This window comes from Haemaphysalis longicornis, unplaced genomic scaffold (genome assembly GCF_048455015.1).
Source record: "Haemaphysalis longicornis isolate Haplotype H1 unplaced genomic scaffold, Haemaphysalis longicornis Haplotype H1 scaffold_10, whole genome shotgun sequence".
Taxonomy (NCBI): domain Eukaryota; kingdom Metazoa; phylum Arthropoda; class Arachnida; order Ixodida; family Ixodidae; genus Haemaphysalis; species Haemaphysalis longicornis.
This window is the reverse complement of record NW_027526204.1, coordinates 152,297,368-152,310,579: the sequence shown is the minus strand read 5'-3', so window position 1 is coordinate 152,310,579 and position 13,212 is coordinate 152,297,368. Positions and strand designations below refer to the sequence as shown.

General features: G+C 55.0%; 2 protein-coding genes across 11 annotated transcripts in view; one reads left to right on the top strand and one right to left on the bottom strand.

The window, feature by feature from the left end:
- Nd-13b (NADH dehydrogenase (ubiquinone) subunit ND-13B) overlaps nt 1-13,212 on the top strand; it is a 383,813-nt gene that overhangs the window by 196,760 nt on the left and 173,841 nt on the right. The window lies entirely within an intron of this gene.
- Nucleotides 1-13,212, bottom strand: part of Shot (dystonin-like protein short stop) — a 200,005-nt gene that overhangs the window by 23,457 nt on the left and 163,336 nt on the right. For all 10 annotated transcript variants that reach the window (XM_077691304.1, XM_077691303.1, XM_077691298.1 and 7 more), the window contains 17 exons: nt 12,017-12,385; nt 11,207-11,438; nt 10,871-11,037; nt 9,995-10,164; nt 9,367-9,526; nt 8,968-9,118; nt 8,139-8,524; nt 7,947-8,060; nt 7,644-7,757; nt 6,966-7,178; nt 6,405-6,566; nt 6,040-6,342; nt 3,908-4,429; nt 3,176-3,487; nt 2,771-3,097; nt 1,467-2,006; nt 410-638 (listed from right to left, as the gene is read on the bottom strand). In XM_077691304.1, coding sequence (XP_077547430.1) covers nt 410-638; nt 1,467-2,006; nt 2,771-3,097; nt 3,176-3,487; nt 3,908-4,429; nt 6,040-6,342; nt 6,405-6,566; nt 6,966-7,178; nt 7,644-7,757; nt 7,947-8,060; nt 8,139-8,524; nt 8,968-9,118; nt 9,367-9,526; nt 9,995-10,164; nt 10,871-11,037; nt 11,207-11,438; nt 12,017-12,385 — 4,471 coding nt within the window. The remainder of the gene's footprint in view (nt 1-409; nt 639-1,466; nt 2,007-2,770; nt 3,098-3,175; nt 3,488-3,907; nt 4,430-6,039; nt 6,343-6,404; nt 6,567-6,965; nt 7,179-7,643; nt 7,758-7,946; nt 8,061-8,138; nt 8,525-8,967; nt 9,119-9,366; nt 9,527-9,994; nt 10,165-10,870; nt 11,038-11,206; nt 11,439-12,016; nt 12,386-13,212) is intronic.

Sequence of the window (13,212 nt, the reverse complement as noted above, 5' to 3'; positions counted from 1 at the left end):
CAAGGCAAGCGTCATCAAAAACAGCGACAATGCGTTAAGAGCACCACTTATTACCATTGTCAACCTTCAAAGTATTTAGGGACAAATACGGAATGCAGAGCTGAACCCTGCTAGTTGCTCGCAAGCTTGGGTTTTTAAGCTGCCCCACAAGAAATAATTATAATAATAATAAAGAAAACAGTGCCCACTATGTTGCGTACAACACTGGCTTCCATTATTTGACCAAACCAGGCTTTTGAGCTTCAAATTAAAACTGAATAATGAAACCTCGGAGCAAGAATAGAGCAAACCTGTGCCCCTTATCAAGTTCAAACTGTGGGACAGAACTGAGGGCCTCAGATTTCGTTGCCCCGCACTAGCACTGCACTGCACTGGTGGATGCCACCGAGCACCTCCCGAGGGCACTCACCCCGAACGCTGGGCTCCTTGTCGCCTCCTGCCTTGGCGATGACTTCCCGAGCGGCCTTTTGCACAGCTTCGAGGGCAGGCGACTTCTTTCCCAGGTCACTTACGACTGCCTGGTTGTCACAGATTTGTTCTTGGATTCGTTCGGGGTGAGCTGATATGGGTTCTGCGTTGTTCAGCTGGTCTGCCGTCGAGGCCAGTGCGCTCAACATGCCGTCCAACTTGTCAGCAAACTGCACAGAGCAGCAACAAGGAGACGTCTTCTTCACACAACAGCACCGAGTTTGCCAAACTACTGGCTCAATAAACGCATTGTGAAGCAGCAACCGCTTGCCTTCAGCTTTCCTTCATATCAAACTGGCTTTATGCCATGCTCAATGCGAATGGCACAAGGCTGTTTAGAGGAACCACTATTTCTAACAAGTAAATTTTTCCACACAGTACTAGTGAAAGTTTATTATTTGCACGCAATGATCCAGTGCTAGAAGTCTTTGAATACAATTTTCTCACTCTTCGTGGCAAACCCACAAACATCTCTATAGGCGCTCTTTTGGCCTTTGGTGTGGTAAAGTGTTTCCGTCTGACGTATCACTTGTAAATGTGTGGGCCGCCAAGTTGGGGTGGTAAAAACAGCAGCAAGAAATTCTAATGCCAGTTGCAAGCAGTTGGCAATATATAAGCAAGAGGAAAACACTACAGGATGGGTCTCAACATTACTAGATAAATTCAAACTTAAAACCTGGCCATTCTTTGCGGGACTACCACTGACTCATGATTTTATGAAGCTGTTGTTCTAAGCAGCTTCACGGGAAAGGTCTCACTACTCTAAACCCGATTTCTCTTACTTAGACAGGGTAACACAGCAAAAAATTTTCTTTTCTTCATGCCACTTTAATGCAAACTGGGCCCAAAAGCATACTTTCCAGGTTTAAAATAAAGAAAGAAAAAAAAAAGGAAGAAAGAAGGAAAGAAAGAGTTGCAGGCATCTCCACTCCCCAGGAAATGGAGGAATGGAGTGCATTGCGTGCTGTGCGGGCAATCCGGTTCCCCTTCCCACCCACCTGGGAGGTGGACTGCATGGCCTCCTCAAGCAGGTTCTGCTGGTCGCGCAGCAGCTGGCGCAGGGCATTGTAGCGCTCGTTGTCCGAGGCAAGCAGCCGCTGCACCTTCTGGGCGTCGGCGGGCCGGCAGAGCTTGGCCAGCGCTGTGCCGGCCTTGTTGAGCCGCTCGAGCAGTGGCCGGTGGTCGGCCAGGGCCTGCAGCAGGGCCTGGTTGCGCTCCTGCTGCCGCTGGATGTGTGCGGGGTGCGGGGCTGCGGGGGCCGCCCGCAGCCGCTCAGCCTCGCCCTCGGCCTCGTCCAGCCAGGCCACGAGCTCGCCGTGGGCCTCGAGCAGGTGCTCGGCCAGGGGCAGGGCCTGCTCCAGGGCGGCCAGACGCTCGGCGCACGCCTCGGTGACGCGCAGGGCAAGTGCGCGCAGCTCCTCAGCACGGTCGCGCACGGCCGCCTGGTCCTCGGCGGGCCACTCACGCGCCACCTTCTTGGCCGCTGAGAGCACGTCCCGCACGCGCCCCTTCTGGCTGCTCACCTCCTCGCTCAGGGCCTGCACCCGCACACACGCACTTGCCATCAGTACAGGGGCTCAGATCACCCAGGCCACTGCATGAGCCATGGCTGAATAGCGACGCACCTTCAGGGAGGCAACTACTGCAGGCGTGTGACCCCATTTGTAACCTAGTGTTCATTGCGATTTTACCCACTTTTATTTATCCCATACGCCCAGGCCTCCCGCAACGATGCTTAATTTGCAAAAGCTGTGGCTGAAACTTCTAATCTGCAGGCAACATCGTAACAGCCCTTAGCTGAAATATGGAGACACAGCGTCATGCTGCAAGGAGCTGCAACATCAATGCTGCCAACACTCCATGATACACATCAGCACTACAGGTGTAACAAGTGTGTAAGGGATTTAGGTTCTCCAAACAGCCTATTCCTCTACAAACTGCTCATGACAACTTCTCTATTATATTTCATAGGTGAGACTGTGTGGACAAAAACTTTAGCTGAAATGAAGGAGGTTGCAGCCAGCCGGCTTTTGCACCAGACGTTACTTGATTTCAACCACACGCACATGCCAAGCCAAAGATAGGCTTAACGGGTACGATTCTAGCTCCTCTCATGCAGGTCCTTTATTCAAATCTTTGATAAACCCTGCTTTTCTTAAGGTCACTTAGGCCTCGCTGCTGCAACAACACCTTTTCTTCCCTGTCCTCGCTCACTCTGCCGTCCCCAGGTACTAGAGTCCTCGAAAGTTTGGCATGCAGAGGCCCGGGAGGGAAGCTGCCGGAGTGAAGGAAGGAAGCGCACCTTCTGCTCGCGAAGCATGGCAGCCAGCACGTCCGGCTCGGCCACAATGGGCTGGGCATCGGCCAGCTGGCGCTCTACTTCGCGGAACCAGTCGAGCAGGTCCTCCAGGTCGCCCGTGACCTCGAGGCTGCGCTGGCGCGACAGCTCCAGGCGCTCGGCCCGCCGCTGAATCTGTTCGCAGATGGCGTCGAAGCGGCGGTTGGCGCGAGACACCATGGACTCCACCACGCCCGCACCCTCGCCGGGCGACCGCTGGCACAGCTGCGGCCCCAGGTGGTTCACCACCTCCAGCACTGCCCGCATCTCCTGCAGCTCCTGCTCCAGGCGCTGCAAGCGTCCACGGAGGATGCTCAAGGGTTTGCTCCACACACTGCCAGCAGATCAACCAACCAATGGTGCACGCACCTGCATGGTGCTCTCCTGGGTGACCAGGGCGGCGGCCTCAAAGGAGCGCAGCTGCGCCTCGGCCTCGTCCATCCAGAGGACGAGCCGCTCGTGGGCGCTGTGGAAGCCCTGGGCCACGGGCAGGGCCTCCTTGGCCTGCCGCAGCCGCTCAGCCGCCCGCTGCGCCAGGTCAGAGTAGCGCAGCTGCAGCGAGTCCAGCCGCTCCTTGAGCTGGATGGCATCGTTGCCCGAGGCGTGCCGCATCAGCTCCTGGCCAGACCCGCTCAGCTCGTCCACCTGCTTCTGATGGTCCGACACCTCCTCGCTCAGTTCCTGAAAGGCACACGTGGGGAAGGCACCATGACTTAAATGTCCCTCTTGCACAGCTGTGAGCAAAATCTAGCCTCGCACGGCAGCAGCGCGCAAGGCTGAGATCTTAAAAATTTTTCAGGCAGATTTTTCCACTCTGAAGTTCATAAAGTACTACTTAGTCTTTCCAGCCAGGCTTATTCAAAAATTTTTAAAAGGGAAATAGCATACATAAAAAGAGCACTTTTCGGCACATCATGTTGAATAAAAATCTATTTAATGCAGCTATCGGCAAACTGATTGTATATATGACAAGAGCAGCTAGATCTTTACGAGCTGCACTAAACAAACGACTATGACTAAAATCATCACCCACCGACAACAAAGCACCTTCCCAAATAAAAGAAAAAAGAGAGAGAGAGAGAGAGAGAAGCACGAACTCACGTTCAGTTCATCAAACTGCTCCTGGAGCTTTTCGACGTAGACGCTGAGCACCTGGTAGCGAGCAAGACGCGACTCCATCTCCCCTATCCAAACTAGGAGGTCCTCGAAGGCGAGGGCAAAGGCGCCCGCGCCAGCACGGGCCTCCGCCAGCAACTGCTCCAGGCGCTCGCTGTCACCAACGAGGCGCGCGTAGCGGTCCGTCAGCTCCTGGAGCGAGTCCACCACCGCCTGTGCCTCGTCGTCGCCCACCAGGGACATGAGCTGCTGGGCGGTCTCTGTGAGGGCCTCGAAGGCCCGCTTGTGCCCGAGCACGTCCCGATGCAGGTCGCGGTGTTCTTGGGCGCGCTGCGCCAAGCGGTCAGCGTCTGTGGGCAGCGTGGACATGGCGGCTAGTCGGCGCTCAGTCTGCTCCAGCCACTCGACCAGCGGGGAGAGCTGCTCTTGGAAGGAGCGCGCTACGGGCAGTGTCCGCTCGAGGGCTGCTGTCCGCTCTTGCGCACCCCGGTTGAGTCGATCGAAGCGCTGCACACGGTGGTGGCAAGATCAGAAATCAGGGCTCATGGTCCATGGAGCTAACTTTACCACACGGGAGTCATTATGGCTGTCACAACGCATCGTGAAAGATTGCTGTCGGTGTGTTGCACTAGACGATGCAGTTATTTTTCCTTGCAGGGGTGAGACAGCTAAATCAGATTTGGGACCAGTTTTTAGAGCAGAGAAATCTCGATTTTGGAGCAGTACAACGATTATTATGTCATCTTAGGAGCCCAAAAAAATCAATTTTTTGGCAACTCGGGGTGGAAAAGCGCACTTTTCAATCTGTGTTGAACGTACGTGAAACAGCCTTTCAATAAAGTTTTTTCTACCAGAGTATCGCAAGGCACGAACTGCTCTACCTTTTTACACACCATTTTTAAATTCTTAGGCTCTACGCATAATAGCGTGTAGTGCCATTATAAATATTGAAGTGAAAAACTAAGCAATCGTAAGGCACTTTTTATTATCATGTGAATGCCGAAAGTATTATTTTTGTAAACCAGACTCGGCTTTACGCACGCGTAGAGCCACGGTAAAAGTTGCTCAAAGCGAAATGACAGTCATTGCACACCACCAGCCCTTCCACATCGATCCCCAAGGTGCACGTTCACTACGATCGTAATTTGGGTAACGCTTGCAATTAAATTTCACTTCAGATAGATGAACCATTATTACCAGCGTGCAATAATAGCCCGTCCCGCTATCGGACACAGCTTGAACATTTTGCGGCGATGTAGCCTGTGCCACCACTTCTGCAGTGTCGATCGTCCCATTCCCACCACTCGCAAGCTCGCTGTCAAAGGCAGCAATAACTCAGCGTTTTATAAAACCGCTTTTAGTCCGAAATTTTACTTCAAGCACGCACCGCGCCTCACACTCAGGGCCGAAACACGGCGAATTCACGGGCACCACGTTGTTTTTGATGAACTGCCGTCTTTCCCAGCTGCACAACTTCCCACAACAGATCAAACGGCTAAATGTAAACCCAGCCACCCCCATAACCAAAACCACGGTAGAAATCGGTGAAGAGCAGACTGCCTGAACGTAGAGCAACTGCTTCGCTCGGGAGCCATGTTTTCCAATCTTCACCACAACAAGTAGGCGGCGCCCAATAATGGCGTTCCGAAGATATGGCGTTCCGAAAATTGCCTTTTTTTTATCAACTTGCACAAGTAGTTTGTTGCCTCATGACACAAGTATTTTTTCTACAGGACTTTGCAATGGTTTTCAATGGGAAAACTTTAAAAACTCCCAAATTATGACATCTGCAACCCGACATTGTGACCTCCGAAAAAGCTACCTCGGGGACAATTTATGCGGGTTTTTTATTGAATGATCGATCAATGAAACCTTTACAAACGGCACCGCCTTCTGGGTGCTGGAAAATTATGCCGTTAGTAAGCTTCTTTCCCCACTGAAACTGACAGGAGCGTTAAAATCCTTGGCTCTCAGACTGTTTTGGAGCAGTTTGGCGCAATCTTTGCAATTTCCAAGCTTTTGGAGCAGCCTGGCACGAGAAAACAAATTTGTACCCAAACTGCGCATCATGTGCGGCTGTCTCCCCGCCCCCTAGGGCCCCCTGCCCCCTCCCTCACCTGTGCCAGGTCGTGCAGCTGCGACTGGACGTGCGAGCGGTCGGCCGGGGCCAGGTGGCGCATGACCTCGGCGCCCATGGCCTGCAGGGAGCCCATGCTGGCTTGCCGGTCGAGCAGAAGCTTGTTGAGGAACTTCTGCTCCTGCAGCTGCGCCTTGAGCACCTTGTAGTCGGCCGACGGGGCCCGCTGGTTGGCCACCAGCTCCTCCGTGTCCGCCAGCCACCTGGCCACCCCGGCCAGGGCCTCCTGGAACTTGCCCGACTGCAGCAGGGCCGCCTCCAACAGCCGCTCACGCTCCCCGACCTGCGTGGGGATCAGGGGCACTAGTTACCCGGCCTCCTTCCGGCTCTCGCCAACACACTCACCTTCTCCTTCAGCAGGTTCCACTCGTCGTTGAGCTTGTCGATGTCTCGCTCCAGGAGGTTCGTGTTGACGCCGGGCGCTGCTGACTGGACCAGCGCATTGCCAGCCCGGTTCACACTGTCCACTTCCCGGCCCAGGGGCTCCACATGGCCCTTGCGGAATTGCTGCACACGGGGGAGGCACGCCAACCAGCTGTAGCCGCAAGCTCTTGGCACACATTCACAGAGCATGCACAACCGCAGCAGAGACGCAGGCGAGATGCTTTTTGAGATGAGGACACCTCAAATTGTAAGAGCAAAGACGTGCAGGGTCCGTAGTCGGGGAAGGGGGCACTGGGAGGAGCACTGGGGAATGAATGAAGGGCCCTGAAGATGAGACGCTGCGACCAGAGATTGAGAAAGGGCTGTCTGTAAGTGACAGTGAGAGACGTGCAGAGGAATAAACAGCTTGTTCCCACTTGGAAATATAAAAAAAACTTTGCACATTTTTGCAAAAATCCCAAGTCCATTAGAAGCGGGGCTGGGTGGAGTCCGTGATGCAGCAGCAGAAGGGACACACCGTACCTTGAACTGCTCCTGCTGGCTGCGCAGGCTGTCCACGTCGGCCGCCACGGGCCGGAAGGTGTGCTCCTCCTTGAGTGCGCTGGCAACGCGCCGTTGGGTGCTGTTCAGGTCCTCGTAGAACTTCTCAAGCTTGGCCAGCATGGCCTCCAGGGAGCTGTAACGGCCGCGCGCCCGCTCCTCCAAGCGGTTGAGCTGCCGCCGCAGAGACTCCACCTGAATGGCCAAGGCACACATGGCTCACCAATCGCTCTACTGGGCAGTGTTTTTGGGCCAACTGGCACTGGCCTTCAGGACGTGCCAGCGCAGCGCCGGCATGCATTCCTTAAAACATTGTGCTTGGGTTCTCAATGCACAGAAACAAACATTTCTCATACAATCCCTGCTTTGATATCCCTTGTCAGGTTATGCCCTCCAAACATAAACCTAGGTGTGAACAGTTTCCAAGAAAAAGATGGCACTGACATCTAGTTAGGGAAACCCTCATGGAGGAGGGGTGTACACTTTGTAAAGCCCTCGGCCAAACATTTACACCAAGCCATCCAATGTTCCTGCTGCCAAATAGCTCAAACGATTGCTGCTGAAAGCGAGCGCAGCTATGCTGGACTGAGGTCTGTCCACAATAGGTACTTTTTCAATGCATGCTGACATCGAAGCGCCCTGAAGCAGGAGTGTGCTAACCTGAGAGCGGGCCCCCTTGGCATCCTGGGTGTAGCCCTGGGAAATGAGCTGCTGGCACTCCTGTTCTGCCCTGTCGACCTCGTCGGCTGCCGAGGACAGCCGTCCTTGGAAGCTCTGCATGGGAGGAGGAGGGGAATACAGTGCTCAGTGAGGACGAGAGAGAGAGAGAGAGAGAGAGAGAGAGAGAGAGAGAGAGAGAGAGAGAGAGAGAGAGAGAGAGAGAGAGAGAGAGAGAGAGAGAGAGAGAGAGAGAGAGAGAGAGAGAGAGAGAGAGAGAGAGAGAGAGAGAGTCCTCTGCCTCACCTTCACTTGCTCCATCTGACTCCGCACGGTCGGGACGTCCCGACCAATGGGACCCATGCTCTCCAGCTCTTCTTCCAGGCTGCTCAGGTCTTGCTGAGTGGTCTTCACCTTGGCCTGAGGAAGAGAAACCAGTCAAGCAAGCCAGGAGCAGCTGAGGAAGGAGTGCCTGCCAACAGGCAGGCACACACTCACGTGGTACTGGGCCACCACGGTGCCGGCCTCCTCGAGCTGGCCGCACCTGTCCTGCAGGTCGTGGGTCAGCTGCTGGTGTCGGCGTGCCAGAGCGTCCAGCTGGCCGCGCACGTGCGACGTGTCACAGTCTGAAGGCACAGCGGCCAGCCACGTGTCGGTGAAGGCGCGCAGGCGGTCGAGGCCCCTGCGCAGCTCGTCGGCCTCGCGGGCCATGCCCTGGAGTCGGTCGAGCAGGCGCGGGTTGCGGGCCGCCTCGCCCAGGGCGTCGTGCGAGGCCAGCTTGTCCTCGAGCCGCTGCAGGCCGTGGCCCAGCTCGCCGGCCTTCTCCTGGAACTCGCACAGCTTGCCGGACACCTCGTCCAGCTGACGGCTGCGCTCAGCCACCCCTGCAAGGCACCACACGTGAGCACCGCAGGCAGGGCCCACACTACCCCCCCACGAGTGCACAGCAAGGGAGGTCACGATGCGGCCAATCGTTTGTAGCTGGGATAGTTGGTAAGTTGCATAAATTGAACAGTGCCACAGCACCCATTTGTTACTTTGCACTCTGTCCCACCTTAGTGCTGCTCAATTTATGCAACCTTCTGTTTGTTTCAAAATAGAATCATGAGCTCTTTGTTCGAAGGCAGCCGTTCCAAACGGGCCCACGAAAGCATTTCTAGGGCCTGCAAAGCCATCATTTCTCTGCGGAGGTCCTTGCCCAGTATTTTCCCTTCTCCTTTTCTTATTTCATTCATCGGATCACCAGCGACCATGCCAAAAGTTGCCGCAAAGCCCCCCCAGTCCTGCGCTATAACCTCTGGCAGGAGTGAGTGCACTGCCCGCTTACCCTGGTTCAGTTTGTCCCAGCGAGAGCGCAGGGCATCCAGGTCCTTCTTGACGCCCTCCTTGTCCACATCGCAGCCTGCAAGGAAGGTCTCTCCCAGGCTGCGCACGCTCTCGTACTCCTGGCTGTGCCTCGACAGGTCATTCTTGAAGGCCTGCGGCAGCACCGAAAGGACACGGGATTGGCCTCCGACCTACCACACATGCCTCCCATACAGACACACACAAACATAAAACCCGCAAATTGCTCTAGGGCAGAGGAAGTGAGCAGATTGAACACTCCTGCACACAGCTTACTTCAAGAACCTGCTGACAGGGACCGAGATCAAAGCAGCTGCAGGTGACCACCACGTAGCGCAGGCAGCCCGAATACGCAAATGGACGCATGCCCAGTAGTTCGTACCTGCAGCTCCTTGGCCTGCCTCTCCACTTCGGTGCGCTGGTAGTTGGCCAGAGTCAGGGTGGACAGGCGACCCTCGGCCGTCTGCAGCCACGGCCCAAACTTGTTGAAGGCAGCGTTGAACTTCTTGCAGTTCTCAAAGGCTCGCTGCAGCCGTGTGTGCCTGCGAGAACAAACCAGAACCACAAGCAGTGAATTAGGGGTTCCCAAGCACGGACAAGGTATGGGACCTCTAGAAGTTGTGTGGGTGGTGCAGTGCCCCTACAGCGGAAACAGCAAGTGCCGAGAGAGGGCGCAACGTGATGACATGCCCATCATCCAGACAGAGGGCAGAGAGGGAGGAGTAGAATAAACGGTCAGTCCATCTGGCGTGTCCCCATTGGTTGAGTGACTCAGTGTTGAACCATGACAAAGGAAAGGCACCAACAACGCCCAATATTCAAGAACACAAAATTTATCCGACCCGGACACAAGCATTTTTCTCTTCAATGCATAACAAACGTCTGCTGTGCCCTAGAATGCACTGCACCGGACACCTGCACTGTGTGTGTGTGAGGGAAGAGGAGAGAGAGAGAGAGAGAGAGAGAGAGAGAGAGAGAGAGAGAGAGAGAGAGAGAGATGTGCGCTGTACCTGTCGGTGGCCTCCTTGCGCAGGGTGTCCCAGCCTCGGCGCAGGCCGTCCAGGCGGGTGCGCAGCTGGGTGGCCTCGGTCTTGCGGCCCATGCGGGTGACCATGTCGGTGCCCTTGCTCAGCACCAGGTGCACCTCGTGCTCCTTGTCCAGCAGGCTCTTGTATGCCGGCTGCACCACCAGGGAAGGGAGGAGGACAGCCGTAAACACCTTGCACCCACACTTCAACACCGTGAACCACTTTAGAGGATCGTGGGGGAACAACATGCAAGGTGCCAGGGCAGCAGCTCTTCGGGCCTGCTGTGCTTGAGAAACGGCCACACGATAGCAGAGCTACAAAGCCAGACGAACAGACCAGTCGCTGCGGTGTGCCCGAGAGCACACTTCAGGGGGAAAACGATAATCGCAAAAACTCTGTACCCACCAGCCCAACGGCTGTCAATGTGTGCCTTGTATATCTGGCCAAGTTGGCAATACGACTGGCAACTAGGCCTGACTCGTGTGCATTGGGAGCAATGGTAATACAACTGTCATCTTGCAGTTTTAGCTGGCTTGACCAGGCAGCGGCCATTAAACAACAGTCGGTTAACTTCAACTATACCTCAACCCAAGAGCAAAGTACACACAAAAAAGAACCGAGCTAACACAACTCCTTAGAATGTGTTCAGGATTATCACAATGTTCAATGACCACAAGGAAAACCGACCAGACTCACATGTAGCAGAGTATGCAGCAGCGTGAACAACTTGTGACTAATGAGTGTCGTTGCAGCCATAATGAGGCTGCTGCTGCTAAGACAAAAGGCTAACCAGCGACGTGCAGCATTGGCAGAGCACACGCGAGCAAGAAGGGACACGCACACGGCAGGCCCACCCACCTCGAACTCGGTGACCTGCTTGTGCAGGATGTCCGTGTCAGCCGAGATCTTCAGGTCTGGAGCCAGGCCGAGTTGGATGGTGCGCAGCCACTCCTGGATGCTGTCGCAGTTGGCGAAAAATCCCCGGTCCTCCTTCAGCGACGACTCCAGCTCCGCCTTGCGGTTGCCTGAGCGATGCAAGTAGAGCACCGTCAATGCAGCGCACAACAATCCGCAACATTCAGAACGTGTCCACAGAAACAAACATGGTATCTTGTATTGAAAACGTGTGACAAATCCACGGACGAACATCACAGGAGCACAAGAGAGGCAGTGCAAGGCACATGGGACACTCACTTATCTTGCGGCTGAGGCCTGAGTACAGCTTCTGAGCGCTGCCCAGGCGGCCCCGGACTTCGGAACGCGAGGCAGCGTCGGTGAGCAGCTCGCAGAGGTTCTCGGCACGAGCCTCGGCCTCGGCCAGCGGAGGTCGCTGGGCCTCCAGGCGCTCTTCCAGGTTGGCCAGGCGCCGCAGCTGGGCCTCGCAGTCCCCGGCCTCAGACAGCCGCTCAAAGTCATCTGCCACTCCCTGCAAGTGGAGCAGTGATTGGAACCCTTGTTGATGGGGTTGGGAGGGGGAACAGCGGACGGAGTATTGCATGTGAAGAGGCACGCTGCATGAACAGATGGCCCCACTGGTACTTTTTTGGGCCCAGGTGGCTTGGCACTCCCAGCATGAGAAGACAGATTAAGTAACTGGGGTAGACAGTGAGTGCAGAACGACCGTACTGGCAGCACTGCAGTGCAGCTGGTGGTCACCATGGCAACTGATTACGACAGTGCCTAGTCTAGAACCCGAGTTTCATGTAACATAGACAGCCTGGCTGCTATTGGCAACTATGGATAACTTTGCAATATTTCACCTTGAAAACATTCATATGTGGTTGTCTGCAGTATGCCCAACCAATCAAAAGTTGACATTTGTAATACAGCGAGTTCCCAGATTCCTGGAAAAGCAGCAGTTGAACTAGAAAGGCTGCCAAGGCGACTTGCTGACGGCATTTACTATGCTCTTGTGCGAATCCTAGAACAGCACTTGTTTCGAGGAGAGCCACGCCTGGAACGAGGCAGAGCGGAGAAAAGCAGCCGCAGCTGAGAAGAGCTGACCTGCAGGCTGTCCAGCAGGCGCGCGAGAGCGGCCTGGAACTCGGCCGTGGCGCCTGTGGCCGCGCCGAGGGCGCGCTCGCGCTCCTCCAGTTGGGACACCATCTCGGCCCAGTGGCGCTTGATGGCGTCCAGCTGCTCGCGCAGCCGCCTGGCGGCGGGGCCCTCCCGGTCGTCCAGCTGGTCCAGCAGCTCCTGGCCGCAGGTGGTCAGCCGCCGCAGCAGGGGCTCCTGGGAGGTGAGCTCGTCGCGCATGCACAGCACCTGCTGCGTCTGCGCGGCCACCAGGCGCGGCTCGTGTGCTATGGGGCCCAGCACCTGGAACATCTTGTCCTTCTGGATGAGCCAGTTGTGCAGCATGTCGTGCGTGTCCTGCACACAGCGGGGAGGGGCCGTCCCTCCTGTACGCCGCCCCTCAACAGGCACAAGCCGTCCACGCAGACAGTGGCAAATTACATCGCCGGCTTGCCCTTGCCAAAGCCGACCTTCCCCGGAATGGCTGTAAAGGTTTGTGGTCTCTGCATTCTCCAAAAGTAGTTTCCTGAGGCCGCTAAATTTATCCCTTCTGCAGTGCAACAGGGGGAACCTGTTGTTTGTTCATGCTCTTTCATCCGGTCCCCTTCTGTGCTGTATAAAATGCTAACAAGAAAACGCTATCAACCACCAACACAACCGAAGTTGTGCATATTACACTCAACCATTAGGGACCATGATGCACTGCTAGGGAGGAATAATATCTTCTTTGTCTTCTAAAACAGAATTAGACCTGGTGTTTAGAATGTTAATGTGTTCGGATGCCACGACGGCATCCCTAGCTTCATTGTTAAGGGCTGCGGACTGATACTTACACCCTTATTGAGACACATCTTCAACCTCTGTTTAAAATCTGGAGTCTTTCCAACCACTTGGAAACACTCAATTGTTGCACCCATATTTAAGTCTGGCGACCCTTCCCTTGTGGTCAATTATCGACCTGTGTCACTGATTTGCTCTCTGTCCAAAGTTCTGGAGCTTATTTTGTACAGCCGTCTCTACTCTTACTTCTCCCAGAAGCTGTGTACACAACAACATGGCTTTATTCCTCATCGTTCAGCTGTGACAAATCTGTGTGCTTTTCTTAGCAAAGTGGTCCCTGCAGTGCATTCAAGACACCAAATTGATGTAATCTACTTTGATTTGTCAAAGGCATTCGACACTGT